A 22,219-nucleotide genomic window follows, 5' to 3' on the forward strand; every position below is an offset into this window, starting at 1 on the left:
TACTGGCACATAGCTGGTCTTATACACACCTGCCCGTTTATCTGTTATTCATAGCTTTCAACCTTGAGTGTGTTAAAGACTTTATTATTATAATTATTATTATATATATTTTTAATATTATAATTATTATTACTTTTTTCAGTGGAGTGTTGCAAAACTGAAATGTCACTCTGCCAAAGCACTTAGTATGTCCCTGTTAATGAAAAACTGTGACTTTTGTGTTGTAATAATTAGTTTAACCTCCAGTCCACCAAGTATAATCATTACCAATTACACCAATAAGCAAGGACGGATTAAGGATAGTCTGGGCCCCTGGGCAAAGAGTTGCCCGGGGCCCCCCCCCCCACCCCGTCAAGGAGCCATGGTAAACGACTTCTATGGAAGTCAAGGGCCCCATAGCAGGGGCCCTCGTGATCAAGGGCCCTCTAATGGTATGCCCTGCTCTTCTCTAGGGCCCCCTGGTAGGGGCTCTCATAACCAGGGCCCTCTAAAAATATGCCCCCCTCTTTCCTAGGACCCCTAATAGCCAGAAGTCGAAGTCAGAGCAGTGCCACAACGCCTCATCCATTTTCATAAGGGGCCCAAAAGCATGGCTAGGGCCCAAAAGCATGGTTAGGGCCCCCAACAGCATGGCTAGGGCCCAAAAGCATGGCTAGGGGCCCCAAAAGCATGGTTAGGGGCCCCAAAAGCATGGATAGGGCCCCCAAGAGGCCCTGGGGTCAAAGTCCCTAATAGTCAGAGGATCCTTAAAATGGAGGGCCCTCGGAAATAAAAATATATTGTATCATAAATGTTGATAGGCATCGCAAAATGTTTTGGGCCGGGCCCCCTGACCTCAAGGGCCCCTGGGCGCTGGCCCCACTGGCCCGGTCAGTAATCCAGCCATGCCAATAAGGCATAACATTATGACCACCTTCCTAATATTCTGTTGGTCCCCCTTTTGCTGCCCCAAACACAACCAACTGCGATGCACTGTGTATTCTAACAGGTGCCGTGATGAAGGGATAATCAGTGTTATTCACTTCACCTGTCAGTGGTCATAATGTTATGCCTTGTTGGTGTACTTCTTTTAAATCTACTGTTAAATGACAATTTAACTATAGAAAATATAAAACGCTAAAAGAGAGTTTCCATCATGTTTGACTGATTATTTTATTAAAAAAGACCACTAATATTGTTACACTGAAAACATGGTGGAGCAAAGTTTATGAAATGAAAATTAGAAAATAGCATATGGATGTCAGCTTTCAGAATTACAGAACATTTTCCCTCCCATGTGACGACATCTAATCTAAAATACCTCTTTAATTTACATTTAAGCTTGATGGAGTTCTGTTGGATGCCAAAGCTCTACCAGAAATGTAATCCAATCCTCTTCCACTTCAGAGAACCAAGCACATTTCCCTCTACAACAATGGACATAGTTCAAATCCTCAAGGATGTAGCCCTCATCATCTGGGGAGGTACTCCTGAGGCAAGCCTGTGTAGTTTCTTGTTCTAAGTTCCCGGTCCACAACCGTAATATAACTGTCAATCAGCCTCCTCATGTCCGGGGTAAAGGGGTCGAAGTTGGGCCGGCGCACACCAGAGCGTTTGAAGTGCCCGTCTTTGTTATTTTCAGCACAGAGCAGGTGCTCCTCACTGGTGCTGGCATTGAGAAAGGTGATAATGTCATGAAGTCTTGGCACCAGCGATTTCTGCAGGTCCTCATACTGCACCACCAGCAGCTTCTGGCCAAAACGAAGCCAGTCGAGTACGTGGGACACCCACCAGGATGCATAACTTCCTACAAACTCAGGCCACTCTGCAGACAAAGAGACAAAGCAAAGTTTTAATAACAATCAGCAGAACTTATCTGTTTTGAGAGCAAGGAACTGTTGATTCATCTTTGTCGCAGTGTTCCTTAATTAAATTTGCTAATCCAGTTGGCTTTTTGCCTTTGACTTTACAAAGAGATCAGAACACTGATCCATTTAATACTGACTATAATTTATTTTAGCACAGGATTAAGCTCATTATATTAGACTGGCAGTGAAACAAAGAATGAATTCTGACTAACACTTTAACCCTGTGACATAACCCGAGTTGTCTTAAACTCACTACATTTACTTTATTACTGTTAATTAGCTGAGTTTGTTGATCATGGGTCTGTTCAAAAACCTTGTGAGATGCCTTGCTGTTTACTGCCTACCTGGGCAGAGGATTCTAATAAGACATTAAACTTATAAGGCAGAATATTCAGACACAATCACTTGTGTGTTCGCTTACTTAGCTAACACAGTTAGCCTCAGGCCATTCAAACCAATGGCACAAGGTGGCACAACCCGCTAGCATGCCAGCTAACGCCTCCCTCCGTGTTTGTCACCGATGAGCCTTAATTTGCAAGTAAATGACACTTGTACACCTTCATACCAATCAAATCAATGAGAATTTATTTACATTTGAAAAGAACTTCATTGGCTGCTCCGCATTCGTTCGCCATGTTTGAAATCTTTGTTGAGAAAAGTTGTGCCGCACTAAATGCTGGGATTGTCTTCACCGCTAAGGAAGCATTGAATGCTTCCTTGTTATTAAGTCAGTTTATTGCTTCGAATTAAGGCACCTTAGTAGGCAGCATGTTAGGGTATCTAAGAATTTAGACATGCCTTGTTCTCGGGAGCACGTGTAGGATCACGTAAAATGCAGAGAGATCACTAGGTTTTCGGACAGACCCCATGAGTTTACATTTACATTTTCAGCATTTAGCAGACGCTTTTAGCCAAAGCGACTTACAGTACAGTTACAGTATACAGTGTGAGCAATTGAGGGTTAAGGGCCCTGCTCAAGGGTCCAACAGCAGCAACTTGGCAGTGGTGGGGCTTGAACCAGCAACCTTCTGGTTACTAGTCCAGTACCTTAACCACTAGGCTACTGCTTGCCCTGAGGGATTGCCTACTCAGCCATGAGGGAGTTTGTTGAGACATCCTATTTACATTTACATTTTCAGCATTTTGGCAGACTCTTTTATTCAAAGAGACTTACAGCAATGTGACAGCATATTATCTAAGCAATTGAGGGTTAAGGGCCTCACTCAAGGGCCCAACAGTGGCAACCTGTCAGTTGTGGGGCTTGAACCAGCGACCTTTTGACTACTAGTCCACTACCTTAACCACTAGGCTACAACTGCCGTATGTGGAGTCAACTTGTACTGCAATTATTGAAAGTTGATTCATTTACGTTACATTTACATTTTTAGCATTTAGCAGACGTTTTTATCCAAAGCGACTTACAGTCTAAGCAATTGAGGGTTAAGGGCCCTGCTCAGGGGCCCAACAGTGGCAACCTGGCAGTGATGGGGTTTTGAACCAGGGACCTTCTGCTTACTAGTCCAGTACCTTAACCACTAGACTACAACTGCCCTATTCCAAAACCTTGGACAATACCTTATTGATCTCCACTGCTACTACATTTGCTGCTATAACAGTCTTTTTTCTCCTGTGGTGCATCCTTCTACACAATACCTTTGCTCTTCCAGTGCTGGTCCGATGCATAGCCAAGGTGTCCTGCACATTTTCGATTGAACTCAGCCATGAGGGAGTGGTAAGGGTTTCTGATGAGTAAGATGGCCGAGTCGTACATCTCAATGTCCCTCCTCCCGCTCTCGTGCGTCTTCACACAGATGGTCCTTCCACTTTTCCAATAATCCTTCTCGCCCTTGAAGCCTGCACGGAAGGAAGAAATGGACTGGATGCTTACCAAGATGTGGGCAGCATTCAGTGCAGCGACTCAGTCTGAACACACACACACTTTTGACAAAGGAGCGCTAATGCTGAGTAATGGTCCCTCTCCTTTCCAGCCAGAATAATAACATTAGGCTTGTGATGGATATGGAAAAATTACAGTAACCCTCAACAGAACTGAACTGATTTTTTCTTCAATTTATTCTTTGTGTTTTAATTTAAATAGAAAGTTTACAGCGTGAGTTAAACTAAGCCTGAAAGTTAGATAAGGTTTAACCAATATTGATTCTTTTTTCCAAGCCATGTTACATTTACTTGCTGGACTGCACCAAAGCACAAACTCCAAAACCAAAGCCTTTTCAAAATTTGATTTATGGGGGTTCGGGAGGCACAGCGGTCTGATGCGCTAATACAACCAATGAGATCAAAGTTCCAATCTCAGCAGTGCCATGGACCTGGTCATGTTTGAATGTAGGAGGGTCAGACAGGGTTACAGGTTTCTTCATTCTGCGACTGTGATATGCTATCTCTGCAGCTGGCTGAGGCGTTAGCTAAGCAGTGGTGAGACTCACATGGAGATTAGTGTGACCCTCAGTGTGTGATAAAGCTCTGGGTGAGGCATCACAGCTGGCCAATGAATAAGTAGTGGTCTGCTACTACTGCAAGTGTGTTATTGGGAAATGGGACAGTCTGTGGCCATTCTGCATGCAACAGAGGGTTGTAATTTGCGCCAAGGAATTGGAAATGACTAGATTAAGGAAAAAATGTCTCTGGACATAATACAGAATAAAGACAGGTAAAGAATCAGTTGCATATTACTGCCCCAGGTAGAGACATATACAAAGATGATATACACTGATCAGCCATAACATTATGACCACCTCCTTGTTTCTACACACACTGTCCATATTATCAGCTCCACTTACCATACAGAAGCATTTTGTAGTTCTACAATTACTGACTGTAGTCCATCTGTTTCTCTGCATGCTTTGTTAGCCCCCTTTCATGCTGTTCTTCAATGGTCAGGACTCTCCCAGGACCACTACAGAGCAGGTATTATTTGGGTGGTGGATCATTCTCAGCACTGCAGTGACACTGACATGGTGGTGGTGTGTTAGTGTGTGTTGCGCTGGTATGAGTGGATCAGACACAGCAGCACTGATGAAGTTTTTAAACACCTTACTGTCCCTGCTGGACTGAGAATAGTCCAACAATCAAAAATATCCAGCCAACAGCGCCCCATGGGCAGCGTCCTGTGACCACTGATGAAGGTCTAGAAGATGACCAACTCAAAAAGCAGCATCAGATGAGCAATCGTCTCCGACTTTACGTCTACAAGGTGGACCAACTAGGTAGGAGTGTCTAATAGAGTGGACAGTGAGTGGACAGTGCTGCTGTGTCTGATCCACTCATACCAGCACAACACACACTAACACACCACCACTATGTCAGTGTCACTGCAGTGCTGAGAATCATCCACCACCTTAATACTTGCTCTGTAGTGGTCCTGTGGGGGTCTTGACCATTGAAGAACAGGGTGAAAGCAGGCTAAAAACGTATGTAGAGAAACAGATGGGCTACAGTCAGTAATTGTAGAACTAAAAAGTGCTCCTATATGGTAAGTGGAGCTGATAAAATGGACAGTGAGTGTAGAAACAAGAAGGTGGTTTTAATGGTATAACTGATCAGTGTATTTCTGCCCAAAAAGCAGTAACATTGCATGGAAATGGTCAGGATCTATTCCTGCCTCACATTTAATATTATAATGCAGCATCTTTTTCTAATAAGGCCAAAATCACACAGTATATTACATTATGTTCTGTAATACAATTAGTTTATCTACGAAAAGCACACTAATAAATATATGTATTACTTTCCATAATTAAAAACATGCCTTAACAAGATAAAGACAAGATCTATGACTACTCTAAATTAAACTTGTTTTTTCATTCAGAATTATGAACATTTATTGAGTCTGCATTCTTAAATTAATTCTGAACCAAGTTTAAGGGGTTTTGGGGCAGAGGTTTAAGTGATCTAAGGGAATAAAACAAGACTTACCTAGGCTAAACAAAGTGCTTGGAACTGGCTATACTGCTTTATTATTTATTTATTATTTATAAGGATTTTAACATCATGTTTTACACACATGACAAAACTGGTAGTTACACATTACACAAGATTAATCAGTTCAAGTTTTGTAGGCCAAACACAGTTATGGACAATTTTGTATCATTTCAAAGTCAAAGTGAACTTTATTGTCATTCAGACTATACAACTAGGAGTGCAAAGCTCAATTCATCTAATTTAAATGTCTTTGGACTGTGGGAGGAAACCAGAGCTCCCAGAGGAAACCCACGCAAACATAGGAAGAACATGCAAACTCCACACAGAAAGGACCTGGACCGCTCTACCTGGGAATTGAACCCTGGACCTTCTTGCTGTGAGGCAACAGTGCTACCCATCGAGCCACCGTGCCACCCATACTGCTTTAGTAAATCACTATGATATACAGAATCTAAACATTTGAATACACCATTTATAGTCAATGTAGAACAGACAGCTAGTGTGAACCTTGGAGAAGGGGATACAGCATTTTAAACTATGTTAAGCTTATTTAAAGAGAAAGCAGCCTCCATCCAGATGGCATCCTGCAGAGGTTTAATGTAAAGCTTATAAAAGCCTGAATGTGCTATTAAATGTGTTATTTTCACCAACAGACTGGCAGAGTACATAATTACACTGTATGATTAATGCACAGAGATAAAAATACTAAGTACAGAACTGTATCACTCTAATGCAACTAACTGTACATGGACCAGCAAACAATAATTCACAATAAAATAAAAACAACTAAACAGCTAAAAAGGAGAAGGTTTTAATTACCTTTATTATAAAGGGTTCCATCAAAGTAGTAGCTGCCTGTGTAATATCCAGTCGCAAGCTCAATCAGGTGCCTCACCCAGGTGTTACCCGCTCCAGGGAAACTCGACAGTGCCACCAGTTGACTGGATTTTTCTGGAAGGAACCTCCTCTCAGTACATCTGGAGTCTAAAACAATAAATAAAAATTATTTATTATTCATTTCTTTTTCATGTTTTACTACTTCTGAATCCAGCCTTCTGATTACTAGTTTAGTACCTTAACACTAAGCCCATCATATTATTTCAACAAATTAATAAACAAACTTATGGAGACACCATATAAAAAGGAGTGTGACTGTAAGCTAAATCCATGACGTCTTCTTATATTCAGAAAAATCTTGGATCAAAAGACATGTTGCAAAGACATATAGAGTACAAACCTGGACCCCAAAGCAATCCAATAAGAAAGTCAACTTGAATAAGAAGTCAAATGAAAAAAGTTAAACATCAATTCATATCTGGGTGAGATCAGAGATTCCCGCTCAGAATATCTGCTGCCAACTGCTGGGAACAGTGAAGAATTCATAATGGAATATGGACCCAGCTGGGGAAAATAATTAAGTCCAATAATTGTTGTGCCTGGTCATATAACAGCCAACATGAGACAGCACCAGGTGAACCCTATTAATATTCAAGAGTGTTCTGATGAGCAGCAAGTTGAAGTCAAGCCAATAACCCACCACAAGCCGAAAATCAAAGACTTGTTTGACAGCATTCTGAAATAAATTAAAGCTGTCCAAGTCTATTCCAATTTCAACAGTTATAAAGACAAATAAGAATTAATGTCAAGTGCTACTAATAGGCCAGGTCAAGCAAGAACTGCTAAAGGATAAATCTGGATTTAAATGTATAAAGTTTGCATTTGGGACATTAATCTAAAGTTTAGGGATAAGAAAAACACCTTTTGCAGGATGATTTACAAGTGATTCTAGAAATAAATACGTCCTGCAATAGCTAAACAAAGTGATAGTGCTAAACTATTTAGGTCTTGAAGATCCTAAACAGGACTTTCTAGTTACTGTGAAATTTTTAAAGCAGCCAGTATACACCGATCAACCATAACGTTAAAACCACCTCATTGTTTCCACACTCACTGTCCATTTTATCAGCTCCACTTACCATACAGAAACACTTTGTAGTTTTACAATTACTGACTGTAGTCCATCTGTTTCTCTGCGTACTTTGTTAGCCCCCTTTCTTCAATAATCAGGACTCTCCCAGGACCACTACAGAGCAGGTATTATTTGGGTGGTGGGTCATTCTCAGCACTGCAGTGACACTGACATGGTGGTGGTGTGTTAGTGTGTGTTCTGCTGGTATGAGTGGATCAGACACAGCAATGCTGATGGAGTTTTTAAACACCTCACTGTCACTGCTGGACTGAGAATAGTCCACCAACCAAAAATATCCAGCCAACAGTGCCCCGTGGGCAGCGTCCTGTGACCACTGATGAAGACCTCAAAGATGACCAACTCAAACAGAAGCAATAGATGAGCAATCGTCTCTGACTTTACATCTACAAGGTGGACCAACTACGTAGGAATGTCTAATAGAGTGGACAGTGAGTGGACATGGTATTTAAAAACTCCATCACCACCACCATGTCAGTGTCACTGCAGTGCTAAGAACACCTAAATAAATAAATAAATGATCCAACACCTAGATAATACCTGCTCTGTGGTGGTCCTGTGGGGGTCCTGACCATTGAAGAACAGGGTGAAAGCAGGCTAAAACAGTATGTAGAGAAACAGATGGACTACAGTCAGTAATTGTAGAACTACAAAGTGCTCCTACATGGTAAGTGGAGCTGATCAAATGGACAGTGAGTGTAGAAACAAGGAGGTGGTTTTAATGTTATGGCTGATCAGTGTAAACTGAAAAAGACTTGACTGATATGACCTGATTGATATCAACAGCTTATTTAAACAAACTGCAGAACAGCCAGCCAGCAAACATTACAATAGATCAATCCAGATGTTGTAGAATACACTCACCAGACCACTTTATTTGCTCATATATGTCTGTAGGTCATCTAGTTGTATTGTAGCAGCATAATGCAGACTATAAATTTATGGACCCAACCTGCCACGTGTCAACAGTTCAAGCTGCTGGTGGCGTCAGCCTGGCAATTCAAATCAACTGTTGTTTAAATGCCACAGCCTGTCTAGGTACTGTTGCTGATTATGTGTATTTCTTTATGGACACAGTATACTCACCCTATAATGGCTATATCCATCATTATAGTGTGCCATGTCACAAAGCACAAGTTTATTGTACTTTAGAGCACCTTTGGGATATGGCAAATTCCATGCCACAAACAACTACGGCTGTTCTGAGACCAAACAGGGCTCCCGCTTGGTATTAGTGTAGTGTTTTCAAATAAAGAGCCTAGTATGTATGATTTCTTATCACATAAGAATATCATAGGTCTTGTTTTTTAAGTTTTTTATGTGGAAATTAAAATAATTTAGTATCAAGTGTTACACCAAGGTCCTTAAATGTAGCCTCTGGATTTAGAGAACAATCATGATGCAAGGATGAAAGCAGTGACCTTATCTATGTCTGACTCAGTACCCAACATTAGAACCACTATTTCTTTAGCAATTTAAATAATATGTATTATTGTCATAAAAGTCAGCATTGTGTTCATTACATTACACAGATAGAAACACAGGTCAGCATGGTTCTTACCCTGCACGGGGGTCTGGTAGACCTGCAGAAAGGATGGACATGGTTTGGCAGTTGGCATGCTGCTATTGACCTGTGCACAGCGGTCTTCATTGACTGGCTCATGGAGGGAGAAATATGGAGTGGCGTAGCCGCAGAAACAGTCTGGTGTACTCAGCATGGCTAAAGGAAACTCCTGATAAGAGATAAAAATACTGCATTAATGTACAGAAAAGAAAGACAGTGAGGATTCACCTCAGTTGTAAGCGTTTTGTCCTTGGCAGCTGATCTGTTGTATAAAAAAGCTAGAATAAATACCATGTTAGAAGCTGAGCAGTTATTGTGCAGCTCAGCTGAACAGTTATAGCACACATTAACTCAGGATTAGACAGCTGAGTCATAATATCATACAAATCATCTAGTCTTAGTTTTTTTCTACTACTAGGTTTCAAACTGCCTTTGAAAGCAACTTCAACACAGGAACTGTGTATAGAATAGAACGCCTTTATTTGTCATATATACACATACAGGTGTACAGTACAATGAAATTCTTTCTTCGCATATCTCAGCTTGTTTTTTTGGAAGCTGGGGTCAGAGCGCAGGGTCAGCCAATGTATGGCGCCCCTGGAGCACACAGGGTTAGGGGCCTTGCTCAAGGGCCCAACAGTGGCTGCATGGCAGAGCTGGGGTTTGAACTCTCAACGTTTTAGTTGTAAGCTCAAAGCTCTACCCACTAGGCTACCACTGTCTACATAGCAGTGTTTCTCATCAGGAGCTTCATGGAGAAGTATCTGTAGCTAAACAGCTATGCACAAGCACACCATGTACAATTCCTAGGTTATGCAGGAGTGGTATAAAATATAGCATCAATTAAAAAACACATCCTCTGCTGTGATGAATCACGCTTTAGACAACGGATAAACGAATAAATGAATTAATAAATGAAATAAAACTACAATGGGTCACCACATTGGCATCTGTAAAATATTATATACTTTTTAATTGGTCAAGAAGGGAAGTGTTCATGATACAGCATACAATAGAGAACTAGAGAACTCCAGCTAAGAATTTTATAGCAGTAAAAGTATATGGCAAGCCGTTCCTGTTCCAGTAGTAAAGTCCATAAATAAATAGTTTGCCGATTTGGTATGGAGAACTTGGTCTGGCCTGCACAGTGCCCAGAACGTATCCAACAACTATGGAAAGATTTGTAAACAACTGTGAAGATCACAACTTGACCTTACTTATACACTTGAGGTTAAATGAATATGTCCATGCAGTCATATTTCAAAATGTAGTGGAATGCATTAATAAAGATGAAGACTAACTTCATATTGCTGCTCATGGCTTTGATTGTGATGTGCAGGTCTCAGGTCTCCACAAAGGTTTGGCCACACAGGCTATATTTATTAGAACGGAGAATATTTACATTACATCCATCACATCTATTTGTGTTCCATTAAGTGAAATCAATTGCACTTAGTTTCTCAGTTGACTGTCAACTGACCCTGCGGGGACAGCGTGGTGAGGCATCACACTCAGATAGCGGGTGCTCCAATTACGCCAGAAAAACAGCACTCAGCAAGTAGTGTGCACAATTGATTATAGCGTTAATTGATTGTCTTAAGGGCCACATTAATGTTTAAGCAAGCAGATTGTTTTCACAAAACTGTGGCAGAAATCTAACTTTCATTCAAAGAGCATAGAGAGGAAATTGAGCTGGAGCATGGATGCCAGGAGAATGGCCAATCAATGCTAATCTTCTAGAGATATAAGCAAATGAAGAACCAGAGTGAACTGGGGGCTGGGAATGTTGGCAGGGTGATAATGAAAGGTAATAACTAAGACCTTGTCCATGCACGCTGCGATGCACATCTGGGAGGTCAGGTTGGGCTGGACCACACGGACCAAAGATGCTGCAGTAATGTTGTCTGGTCTCTTGAAGCAGCCTCGGTAGCGTACGTTCCTGTCTGGAAAAAACATATAGCAAAATTTCACTGTGGGTCTGGTGCCACCTGGAAACACTTGACACAAAACAGAACTCTGGACAGTGTGCCAATGTATTGTAGACCATCACACACTCATCTATTCAATGTAATATTCCATGCAACAAACCAACAACACATTTTGTGAAAAATTAGCTGTAAAATTTCTTACTTAAAGATACATTACATCTAAATTAAGGGTGTCTTTAGTTGGCCAGTCTATGCAGCTGTTTACATTTTTGTTTTGCCCAAAGCCAATATTCAACCTGTAATAAAACCAATACAACCAATCTCCAGCCGCAGAAAAAACAAAGCAGAGGCTGAAACACAACACAAACACATCAAGTCATAATCTGCTCATTTCAGATTGTTTACTGTGCAATTAACACCAGAGCAGATTCATTAACAGGCATGTTTTAGCTCACCAGTGACACGAGACACGACACACAATACCCATCAGTACCCCCTGGAATTAACCAGGCTCAAGCTTTTGTTTGTCTCTCTAAATAAATGAAGAGGCACTGGGGTCTCAAACAAGCTGGAACAATGTTTGAGCCTCTGAGGGCCAGAAAAGATAAAACAGCTGGACAAAATCATCAAACACATCGCTTCTGAAGCTACAGAGCACCACAGAGCAGTGGGGGTTCAGCTCACAGGCACTGGGGTAACATCTATAACGACACACACTATAGTGAAGCAGCTGTGTACAGGAATAGATGCAATAAATATCCATACATTTTGTCTATATACACCAATCAGGCATAACATTATGACCACCTCCTTGTTTCTACACTCACTTCTACACTCACTGTCCATTTTATCAGCTCCACTAACCATATAGAAGCACTGTGTAGTTCTACAATTACTGAATGTAGTCCATCTGTTTCTCTACATACTTTGTTAGCCCCCTTTCATGCTGTTCTTCAATGGTCAGGACCCCCACCAGGTATTATTTGGGTGGTGAATCATTCTAAGCACTGCAGTGACACTGACATGGGGGTGGTGTGTTAGTGTGTGTTGTGCTGGTATGAGTGGATCAGACACAGCAATGCTGATGGAGTTTTTAAACACCTCACTGTCACTGCTGGACTGAGAATAGTCCAACAACCAAAAATATCCAGCCAACAGCGCTCCGTGGGCAGCGTCCTGTGACCACTGATGAAGGTCTAGAAGATGACCAACTCAAACAGCAGCAATAGATGAGCGATCGTCTCTGACTTTACGTCTACAAGGTGGACCAACTAGGTAGGAGTGTCTAATAGAGTGGACAGTAAGTGGACACAATAAGCAGTGCTGCTGTGTCTGATCCACTCATACCAGCACAACACAACACATATTGATGTTGTGACCAGTCGGAATTAAGATATATTGGTCTTCACTGACCCATTCCAGCAAGTAAAGAAGTGGACCCAAACCATACCAAGAAAAAGCCACTGTTGAGGTCTAACATTAAGCATGTGTCGTTCTCTTGGCTCTGAACGTTTACTTTCTATCACAGTTTTCAGATGTATTTTGTAATGTCTTTAGTCACGTTTCTACTGGAACACCAGCCAGTTAAGCAGTGTTTGTAACAGACGTTTTGCCATCTGCACCACAATAATAAACCCTCCATACATACAAAGTCATTAAGATCTTTTCTTTATACACTTTGCTCCAAAGTCAAGGTCAAGTGGGCCTGGGACACAAGTCAACAACTATAACAGCTACAACTATAGTTAGCTCAAGAGCTTTTTCATTTCATTTACTGGCTTGGTTCCACAGGCACAGACTCAGCAATAAGCTAAATTACTGGCAAGCTTATAAACTGTCAGGCTCAGCTGAAACAGATGAGTGTTAATGATGGCTAGGGATGCTGGGGTGTGTAGTTCTAAACAAGTACACATGTGCTGGTCTGCACCTCTCTCTGCTGGAGTGAGCATTACAGGTTGGGATGTTACAAATATTATCATACAATGTTAATTGCTTAGTAATAGCATTTTTAAAACCTGAATAAAATATAAGTATAAAAATGTCTAGTATATAATGATGACCAATGATTACATTCAAATGTTGTAATGTAGGTGCATTGTGGAAGGAAACCCACACAGACACAGGGAGAACATGCAAACTCCACACAGAAAGGACCCAGACCGCCCCACCTTGGGATCATACCCAGGACCTTCTTGCTGTGAGGCGACAGTGCTACCCACTGAGCCACTGTGCCGGAGAGTGAGAAAGAGAGATAGAGAGAGAAACTAAGACTTAGGGTTGTTTAGGCTATTTTAATAAGCTGAATATTTCTTTTTATTTCAAATTTTAATTTAGCACATTAGTTTTTTTTAGCTTACAGTAGTCTTTTCATTGGTACTCTGGTGGGCTAACTACACTAGCCCACTACCGCAGAAATCAGGGTTCGAATCTCAATGGTGCTATCGACTGGTTGGGAGTCTAACTGGTTATGTCTGCTAATGGGGGGTCTGGGGAGAAGATGTCTGAACAGCCTAGGCATATGGACGTGCACTTGTCAGTGCACTCTCAGTGCCGGTCTTAAGCCCAGAATGAGAGGGTTTGTGTCAGGAAGGCTTCCAGATGATCTGCTGAGTAGATCCCTGAATAGGGGCATTCAAATAAATAATCTTACAATAGCTTTTTCATATTTGTTCATGTTACAGAATGTAATGTCAGGTTAAATAGAATGGTTAGAATTTATAGCTATTTATTTTACTGCTATTAGGCTAAATCTCTTAGACATGATTAAATCCACAACTTTATATCAGATCAGGTTAAAGGTACGCATGTGGGTTATAGATGCAGCCTGTCTGTCACTTACTGCACTTGGTGTCTGAGGTGTAAATGTGACAAGAAAACAAAATCTATACGTTCTGTAGGATGTCCCTGCCCCAACATTTTCACAAAGTCTTTTCATGTCTCTGCCTTTGAATAGTGAAACAGAAGCCAGCAGAACAAGGTGATAAAGGCCTGCCGTACCAGTAAAGATCTAAACCTGTTGTCAGTACTCACATCTCCTCTGGCCAAGAAGAACCTCCTCCACCTTATAGATGGACAGACGGCCCACCCCTCCACAGATGGAGCCCTTCTCTCCTTTACAGTCCAAATTACAGTCTTCCTCCTTTAGCTGAGCCCCAGTAATGCGGTTGCCACAGTAACACTCGGACCCGTACTCCACACCAGCATACTGGTACCCGCTGTGAGAATGAATAACAGAATGAGATGCTGCATATTAAAGAATCAGGCCAAAAATGATATTTACACTGTTCCCACATCTAAATGACAAATCAGCCAAGAACTGTTAAGTTTACTATGTTTTTTATTACTTTTTTTCACCAGAGCTATTGAGCTAATGCTGCTAAAAGGGAAAGAAAGTTTTTTGCCACCAGTTTAACAATGTGGTCTTTGTATTTCTTTTATAGTCAAACACATTTTTCAAAAAAAAAAAACATTGTCTTGCTCACATTATTACTAAGATAAATCACAACAGAGCTGGAAAAATGAAAAAAAAAAAAGATAAATGAAAAAAATAAAGAAAATAAAAAAACAACCTAGCATTATGTTTATACAGTGGTCCCTTGTAAATCAACATCCACTAAACTCAACATCTTTGAAACTCACCCCCCTTTGTGGAGAAATTAGTACCCTTAAACTCAACATTTCCCTTAAACTCAACATGTTCAGTTTCTTTTTAAAATATTTTAAAATATACAATATTTATTTAATTTCAAAGTAACAATAACCAGCCACTTTGTTCAGCACTCGGCTTGAGCGGTGCAGTAAAACGTCATCAAAGTGCGCATATGAGACAAATCTACATTTGTGTGGAACAACCGTCCACTCTGAAAGCTTCCACATGTATCTGTGTTTAGCTGGATTTTTCTCCTGTTTCACTTTTAAACTTGTGTTATAGCTCGGGGTTCTGAGAAATTGTAAGAATCAGCTTTTTTTCGAGAGTCTTAAATGCTTATCGTTAAAAAGCAGTGCAAAAGCTAATGTGCCGCTTCTCATGTGAATGTGCCTTTACTAAATGGAATTGGTATTCCAAGATCAAGCATCTCCACGATAAACAAGCATAAGGAAATAGTGTATTAAGTAGACGTTGTAGGATTTATATCACTGGTAAAAAAATAAAACTCTGCTAGTCAAATGAAACTGATTAGTAATGCAGTGTTAGTGCCCATGCATCTTCAGTTCTCTGCCCTTATCTTGTAGCCAAAGAACATCTGGCAGCATTGGCTTTAGTACTGCACATCTGCCTCACCATCTTTGACATGCAGTGGTGGCATAATGACTTTATAGTATCAGACTGGCTGCTGTCTGCAGGGTGCCACCTGGCCAAATAAATGCATCTCTTGGCAACCACTGCATATGTCATCACCCCATACCCAAGGTCCATGACGCAAATTATTGACTCGGGTATGCAAAAATCACTGACGTCTGCCTGCTAGCAAAACTCGTGTCTCTGCCCGACCAATGGCACGATTTCAGTCAGCGTGTGCTGTACAAATGCACATGAGACATTAGAATGAGCAACTCTTCCCCTGATCCACTCCGTTCAATAAGTGGCATTGACACATTGCTATAGCAACGTAAACAGAGCCTCTCCCTGCCTTATTTCTGCACATCTACAGCTCAAAGCTAACCATTAAGCTCACTTCTACCTGCAGTGGAAGAGGAAGAGCTTTTCTCCTGATGGATCCTTTAAGCCTGTGAAGTCGTGCTGCTCACAGCAGCTGGTTCACCACAGAGAGATGGAAAAAGTCAATCTTAAACAGAGGCAAATCTGTCGGTTCAAAGACTGATACATGTCTGATACTGCTTTCTTGTGCTACCGTTAGATCTGTTCATATCATTCTGAATAAATATATGGGGTAAAAATTTCAGTTTATTGTGTAGTATTGAGATATACTTGTGCATGTAAATAGGTGATATAATGCAAGTTCAGTTCTCAGTAATCCCTTAATCCTGGTCAGGGACTATACTGAGCACAGAGTAAGAATACTACCAAAACAGTTCGTCAGGTTATCTTAAGACATCACAAATTCTCAGTGTAGCCATTCCACATGTATTGTACCCACACTACTTTTCTATTATTTAATGAAATCAGTGTTAACACTTCACTGATATACTGGTGCAGAGTTTTCAAAATTATAAATTGAAGCTGCTTTCAAAATATATTGGTTCTTCTTTAATTTTGTAATAGATTATCTAAATGTTATTTAAAATTCATACCTTAATTAAACACTGGTCCTTGTTTGTCCATTGTTAATAATAATAAGGATAATCACATTGTCTAAATATGTAGCCTAGTGGTTAAGGTACTGGACTAGTACTGGACTAGACTAGTAATTGAAAGGTCACAGGTTCAAGCCCCACCACCGCTAGGTTGCCACTGTTGGGCCCTTGAGCAAGGCCCTCAACCCTTATTTGCTTAGACAATATACTGTCACAGTACTGTAAATCACTTCAAATAAAAGCATCTGCTATTTGCTGAAAATGTAAATGTAAAATGTAAATGTTAACTGTGCTTCAGCAGATTAACATTTAAGTGACCCTACATTCACACAGACAGCATTGTGGTGTAAAATAAACATATACTTAGAAAACTGTTTTATACGCCGCTCAGGTGGCGCAGCGGTAAAAAGAAACGCGCTGCAACCAGGGCTGGATTCTGAGAGCGTGGTATCGAATCCAGCCTTGGCAAAGATGCATCTGGCTGCTGCTCGTGTTTCGGAGGGGATACGGGTTAGCTTCAATCACCGCAGGGTTCGGCATAGACAGAGAGGAAGCACGATGCTAATTGAACAATTGGAAGCGCTAAAAAGGGGAGGAAAAAAAAAAAAAAAAAAAACTTTTATTTGAAAAACAGTAAATCCCTGTCGACTCTGTTAAGCACATGCACCCATTAAGTTCTTAAAATTAATGAAAGTAGCTGATTTGATTGGATATTACGTATTTACATAGTGTATTTATTTTCTATGCCGACCCATTCTTACAATTCTGCCGCTCTGCACCAGGTTACAACTCACAATAGTCATGAACAAGAATTTATAGTGTCTGTCACACACATGAACCAACATCAGCATCCTGAGCCTTTCTTTTGCATTTCCTTATAATCATGTACATAAAATGTGTTTGTTTTTCAGAAAAAAAAACTGACAGTGTCTATACTCATTTAAGATTGATTATTAGCACAAATTAAATGTTTACAAATCAGGAACTTAAATAAACCAGCCATTCATTTAACTACAACAACCAGAGGCAGAGTGAGGACAGTTTTTTTTTTCATTAAGACACATTCAGCCTAAAACCGCATGACTGAATGTAGGCAGGTGCAGGAGACGTACAGCGTATGCTTGCATAAGCTCGATGTTTACTTTAACTAGCGCACAGAGGAATTACCATCATTCATCATTCATCATTATCACTTACATTTTAACAAGCCTCTTTGCACTGACTAAAATAAAATTGATATTTGTCTATTTGCTGCACAAAATCTATGATATCCACACCTACAATGCAGTGTTTTAGAAAGTGAGGTATAAAAATGTACCTTTTTGCTGTTAGGGTGGTCCCATGAAGGCTTAATCATTTTACTTAAGTAAATTGTTACATGAGAAACTACAAATAAGCCATCGTTATGTACCTTAAATGTACATTTGTATATAAAACCATTTGCACTCACTAAGTGCTGGAACGAGATTAGATTTCGATGCTGCAAGCCTCCCTGAGTGTTAAAATAAGTCAGCCAAAATAAAAATGCAAACAGCAATACACATTTTCTATTTAACGGCTTAAATTCCCCCAAAAGACTGCAAATGTCACCCATGTTATTAAGTCAGTTCTGACATATTGCAGGTTAATTAAAAGGGCCGATCCTCCCTTGACAGATTTCTCTAGCGGTCGATTAACTGGAGGCTGAGAAGCTGGAGCAGGTGTCGGCTCTGTCACTGCAAACAGGAAAAGCTTCCTCAACATGTATACTGACAAAACCCAGAGCTGCGCTAACGTAACTGGACCTGTTTCAAATCTCAGAGTTATCAGGGGTATAAAACAGAGATCTAAAACATATGTGCCGTTTGGTGCTTCCAAAATGAGAAAAGCTGTGATTGTGTACAGAGCTTAATGGTAAGACAAGCCCACCTACAATATACTGGTGCAATATAGCACTGAAAAGAACTCCAATGTTTACCATCTATACTGGTAGGCAGTTCGTTTAAACAATGTCTATAATATATAGTCATTAAATACATACACCTATCATTTTTTTCTGGATTTTTCCCCTTTTCCTCCCAATTCTAAATCTACTATTGCATGCACAACCCTCAAGCTGATCAAGGAGAGCTGGATCAACACACGCCCCCTCTGCATCCGCTTCTCATCACCTGCCAGTGTTGGTTCCCACACAGTATCACATACAGAGAACCACCCTAAGTTCTATGCGATTCCACCCAACTCACACAGGCACCAGGACCAGACCCAGAGATTGCAGTTGTTGTGTTGTGTTGTGTGAACGCCTGTCCAGGTTGGTAGCTTTGCTGAGTTTTAAACCTGTGAGTTTGAACACTCTGCAGAAGTGCTTTAGCGCATTCCATACCCGCCCCAACTAAACACAGTTAAGTTCATTTTCAACAACTACTTTATCCTAAAAAGAGTCGTGACTGGTCCGGTTCCACTTAACACAAGAAAGAAAAACCCTGAACAGGATGGAAATCCATCACAGAGTCTCAGCCCTCTCATCCTCAGACATGGCCAATCATTTCTCTGGTGGGTTAACGTAACAAACCTCTGCACCACCCAAGTACTCCTTTTTTAAGTAATACTAAAATTAATACTGAAACCAAGTGAAAATTTAAATGGTCTGACAATTATAAAATCAATACTTTCATCTGTCATTAATTGGCTTTACATTTCTTTTCCAAACCTAAAACCTCAGTAAATCAGGACCTTTCTGTTCTTTTAGTAATTAATTAATAATAGTTAAAGTTACAATTAAGAATTGATAAAAATAGATGGCTGTTACCTCTCAGTGCAGGTGTCTTGACAAAGAGTGCTGGTCATTTTGCGAAAATCATAGAACACCATCCCCTTCAACACTCGGTCCTTCGCATCGTCCAGAAAACAACCGATGTAGGTACCTGTCAAAAGATTAATAAATGTAAACAGAAAAACTGTTGGGAGTTTCCTAATTTTGTCTGTCAGAATTAGCTCTATTAAAGCCATTTTTTAGTTAGATTAGTGGTGTTAATTCAAGGGGTTCAGGAAATCATGATTAAAACATCGCTGAATCATTTTATTTTAAAAACAACTATTTTATACCATGTAATACCATTTGATAAAAAAATACAATATTTATAATATCTAGATTTCTAACTCATGGATTAATCCTAATTTAGTTTTGAATTTTGGATATTCTGATTTGTGCCTCTAGTTTTGATACTTGTATTTTTCCAGCATTTTAATCAAAAACTGAAAGACAAATTTTAGTGATCTACCACCTTAAAATGTTAAAGAATATTTAATATAATTAAATAATAAGTAAGATTCACCTTTGTGTCTGACTTTCCTCTTTGGACTGACTCTCTCAACCCTGCTGGTGTCCTGCTCAGACATCAGACTGTGGAACCAGCGCCGCCGGAGGTGTCGGATCTCCTGGTTGCGTGTGATCAGCCATTGTGCTTCAGCCCCATCCTCAGACTGACTAACCTGATGCCCGCTTAACCGAGGAGCCATCATGCCATACCCGGGTCTGAGAGCGGGAGTTTTCAGTGTTCTTGGAGGTGAAGGCAGTGAGGGTGGAGGGAGCAGGCTTCCACGTTGAGATACCATCAGTACAGATCTCTGCAGTAAAAGTACACTTCCAGCCATGATGTAGGCCACGCCCAGAAACAGAAACAGCATCTGAGTCCGCCGCAAAAAGCGCTGGAGTCTGTAGAATGGCTTTGCCATGTTGTCTGTTTTAAAGTATCATGCTACCGTTGAAGAAGTGTGTTTAAGTAGCTTAGGTTTAATATTTCCTCAAGGAATCCTTATTTACATTCTGCTTTTCTCCGAATGATTGCAGCTTCAAAGTTCTTCTGCTGAAGGATCATTCGCTTCAGTGCACTAACACACACATGGATTAAGTAAACGCAGTATTGTTGTATTCAATCGCTTGTAGAAGTACCTGGGGCTGAACATCTTCTTAGACGAATGGGGAACCTGGTGAAAAAAACCCACTGTGAATAAATGAACGCTGCAACCGTATAGACATTCACAACTATGATATAGTAACATTAGAAATAGTAAATGAATTATTTATAATTGTATTATAGGAAGATCACAGCTATTCTTGAACAGCAATAAAACAATAAGAAATATTGTAAGCAACAAGTCTAAAATAAACCCTAATTGTTAAGTTGAAATTGTATATTTGTGTTAAAATATGTAATTTTAATATATTTATATGTCCTTAATTGAACAGCCAGTCATTCTGGTTTAACATCCTTACGTGACCTTATGAATCCACTTATATATGTATATATATATATATATATATATATATATATATATATATATATATATATATATATATATATATATATACAGTGTATCACGAAAGTGAGTACACCCCTCACATTTCTGCAAATATTTCATTATATCTTTTCATGGGACAACACTATAGACATGAAACTTGGATATAACTTAGAGTAGTCAGTGTACAGCTTGTATAGCAGTGTAGATTTACTGTCTTCTGAAAATAACTCAACACACAGCCATTAATGTCTAAATAGCTGGCAACATAAGTGAGTACACCCCACAGTGAACATGTCCAAATTGTGCCCAAATGTGTCGTTGTCCCTCCCTGGTGTCATGTGTCAAGGTCCCAGGTGTAAATGGGGAGCAGGGCTGTTAAATTTGGTGTTTTGGGTACAATTCTCTCATACTGGCCACTGGATATTCAACATGGCACCTCATGGCAAAGAACTCTCTGAGGATGTGAGAAATAGAATTGTTGCTCTCCACAAAGATGGCCTGGGCTATAAGAAGATTGCTAACACCCTGAAACTGAGCTACAGCATGGTGGCCAAGGTCATACAGCGGTTTTCCAGGACAGGTTCCACTCGGAACAGGCTTCGCCAGGGTCGACCAAAGAAGTTGAGTCCACGTGTTCGGCGTCATATCCAGAGGTTGGCTTTAAAAAATAGACACATGAGTGCTGCCAGCATTGCTGCAGAGGTTGAAGACGTGGGAGGTCAGCCTGTCAGTGCTCAGACCATACACCGCATACTGCATCAACTCGGTCTGCATGGTCGTCATCCCAGAAGGAAGCTGACGCACAAGAAAGCCCGCAAACAGTTTGCTGAAGACAAGCAGTCCAAGAACATGGATTACTGGAATGCCCTGTGGTCTGACGAGACCAAGATAAACTTGTTTGGCTCAGATGGTGTCCAGCATGTGTGGCGGCGCCCTGGTGAGAAGTACCAAGACAACTGTATCTTGCCTACAGTCAAGCATGGTGGTGGTAGCATCATGGTCTTGGGCTGCATGAGTGTTGCTGGCACTGGGGAGCTGCAGTTCATTGAGGGAAACATGAATTCCAACATGTACTGTGACATTCTGAAACAGAGCATGATCCCCTCCCTTCGAAAACTGGGCCTCATGGCAGTTTTCCAACAGGATAACGACCCCAAACACAACCTCCAAGATGACAACTGCCTTGCTGAGGAAGCTGAAGGTAAAGGTGATGGACTAAACCCAATTGAGCACCTGTGGCGCATCCTCAAGTGGAAGGTGGAGGAGTTTAAGGTGTCTAACATCCACCAGCTCCGTGATGTCATCACGGAGGAGTGGAAGAGGATTCCAGTAGCAACCTGTGCAGCTCTGGTGAATTCCATGCCCAGGAGGGTTAAGGCAGTGATAATAATGGTGGTCACACAAAATATTGACACTT

At 40.7% G+C, this 22,219-nt stretch overlaps 1 protein-coding gene across 1 annotated transcript; it reads right to left on the reverse strand.

Moving 5' to 3' along the window:
- Nucleotides 1-1,133: 1,133 nt before the first annotated feature.
- LOC134334637 (sialate:O-sulfotransferase 1) lies at nt 1,134-20,304 on the reverse strand. Its single transcript, XM_063017046.1, has 8 exons — nt 19,836-20,304; nt 19,310-19,424; nt 14,296-14,480; nt 11,159-11,280; nt 9,335-9,506; nt 6,606-6,770; nt 3,501-3,701; nt 1,134-1,804 (listed from the first exon to the last, which is right to left on the reverse strand). The coding sequence occupies exons 1-8, from the start codon at nt 20,233-20,235 to the stop codon at nt 1,452-1,454; spliced, it is 1,713 nt and encodes a 570-aa protein (XP_062873116.1). The 5' UTR covers nt 20,236-20,304; the 3' UTR covers nt 1,134-1,451.
- Nucleotides 20,305-22,219: the final 1,915 nt, after the last annotated feature.

Source organism: Trichomycterus rosablanca, chromosome 20, assembly GCF_030014385.1.
Source record: "Trichomycterus rosablanca isolate fTriRos1 chromosome 20, fTriRos1.hap1, whole genome shotgun sequence".
Classification (NCBI taxonomy): Eukaryota; Metazoa; Chordata; class Actinopteri; order Siluriformes; family Trichomycteridae; genus Trichomycterus; species Trichomycterus rosablanca.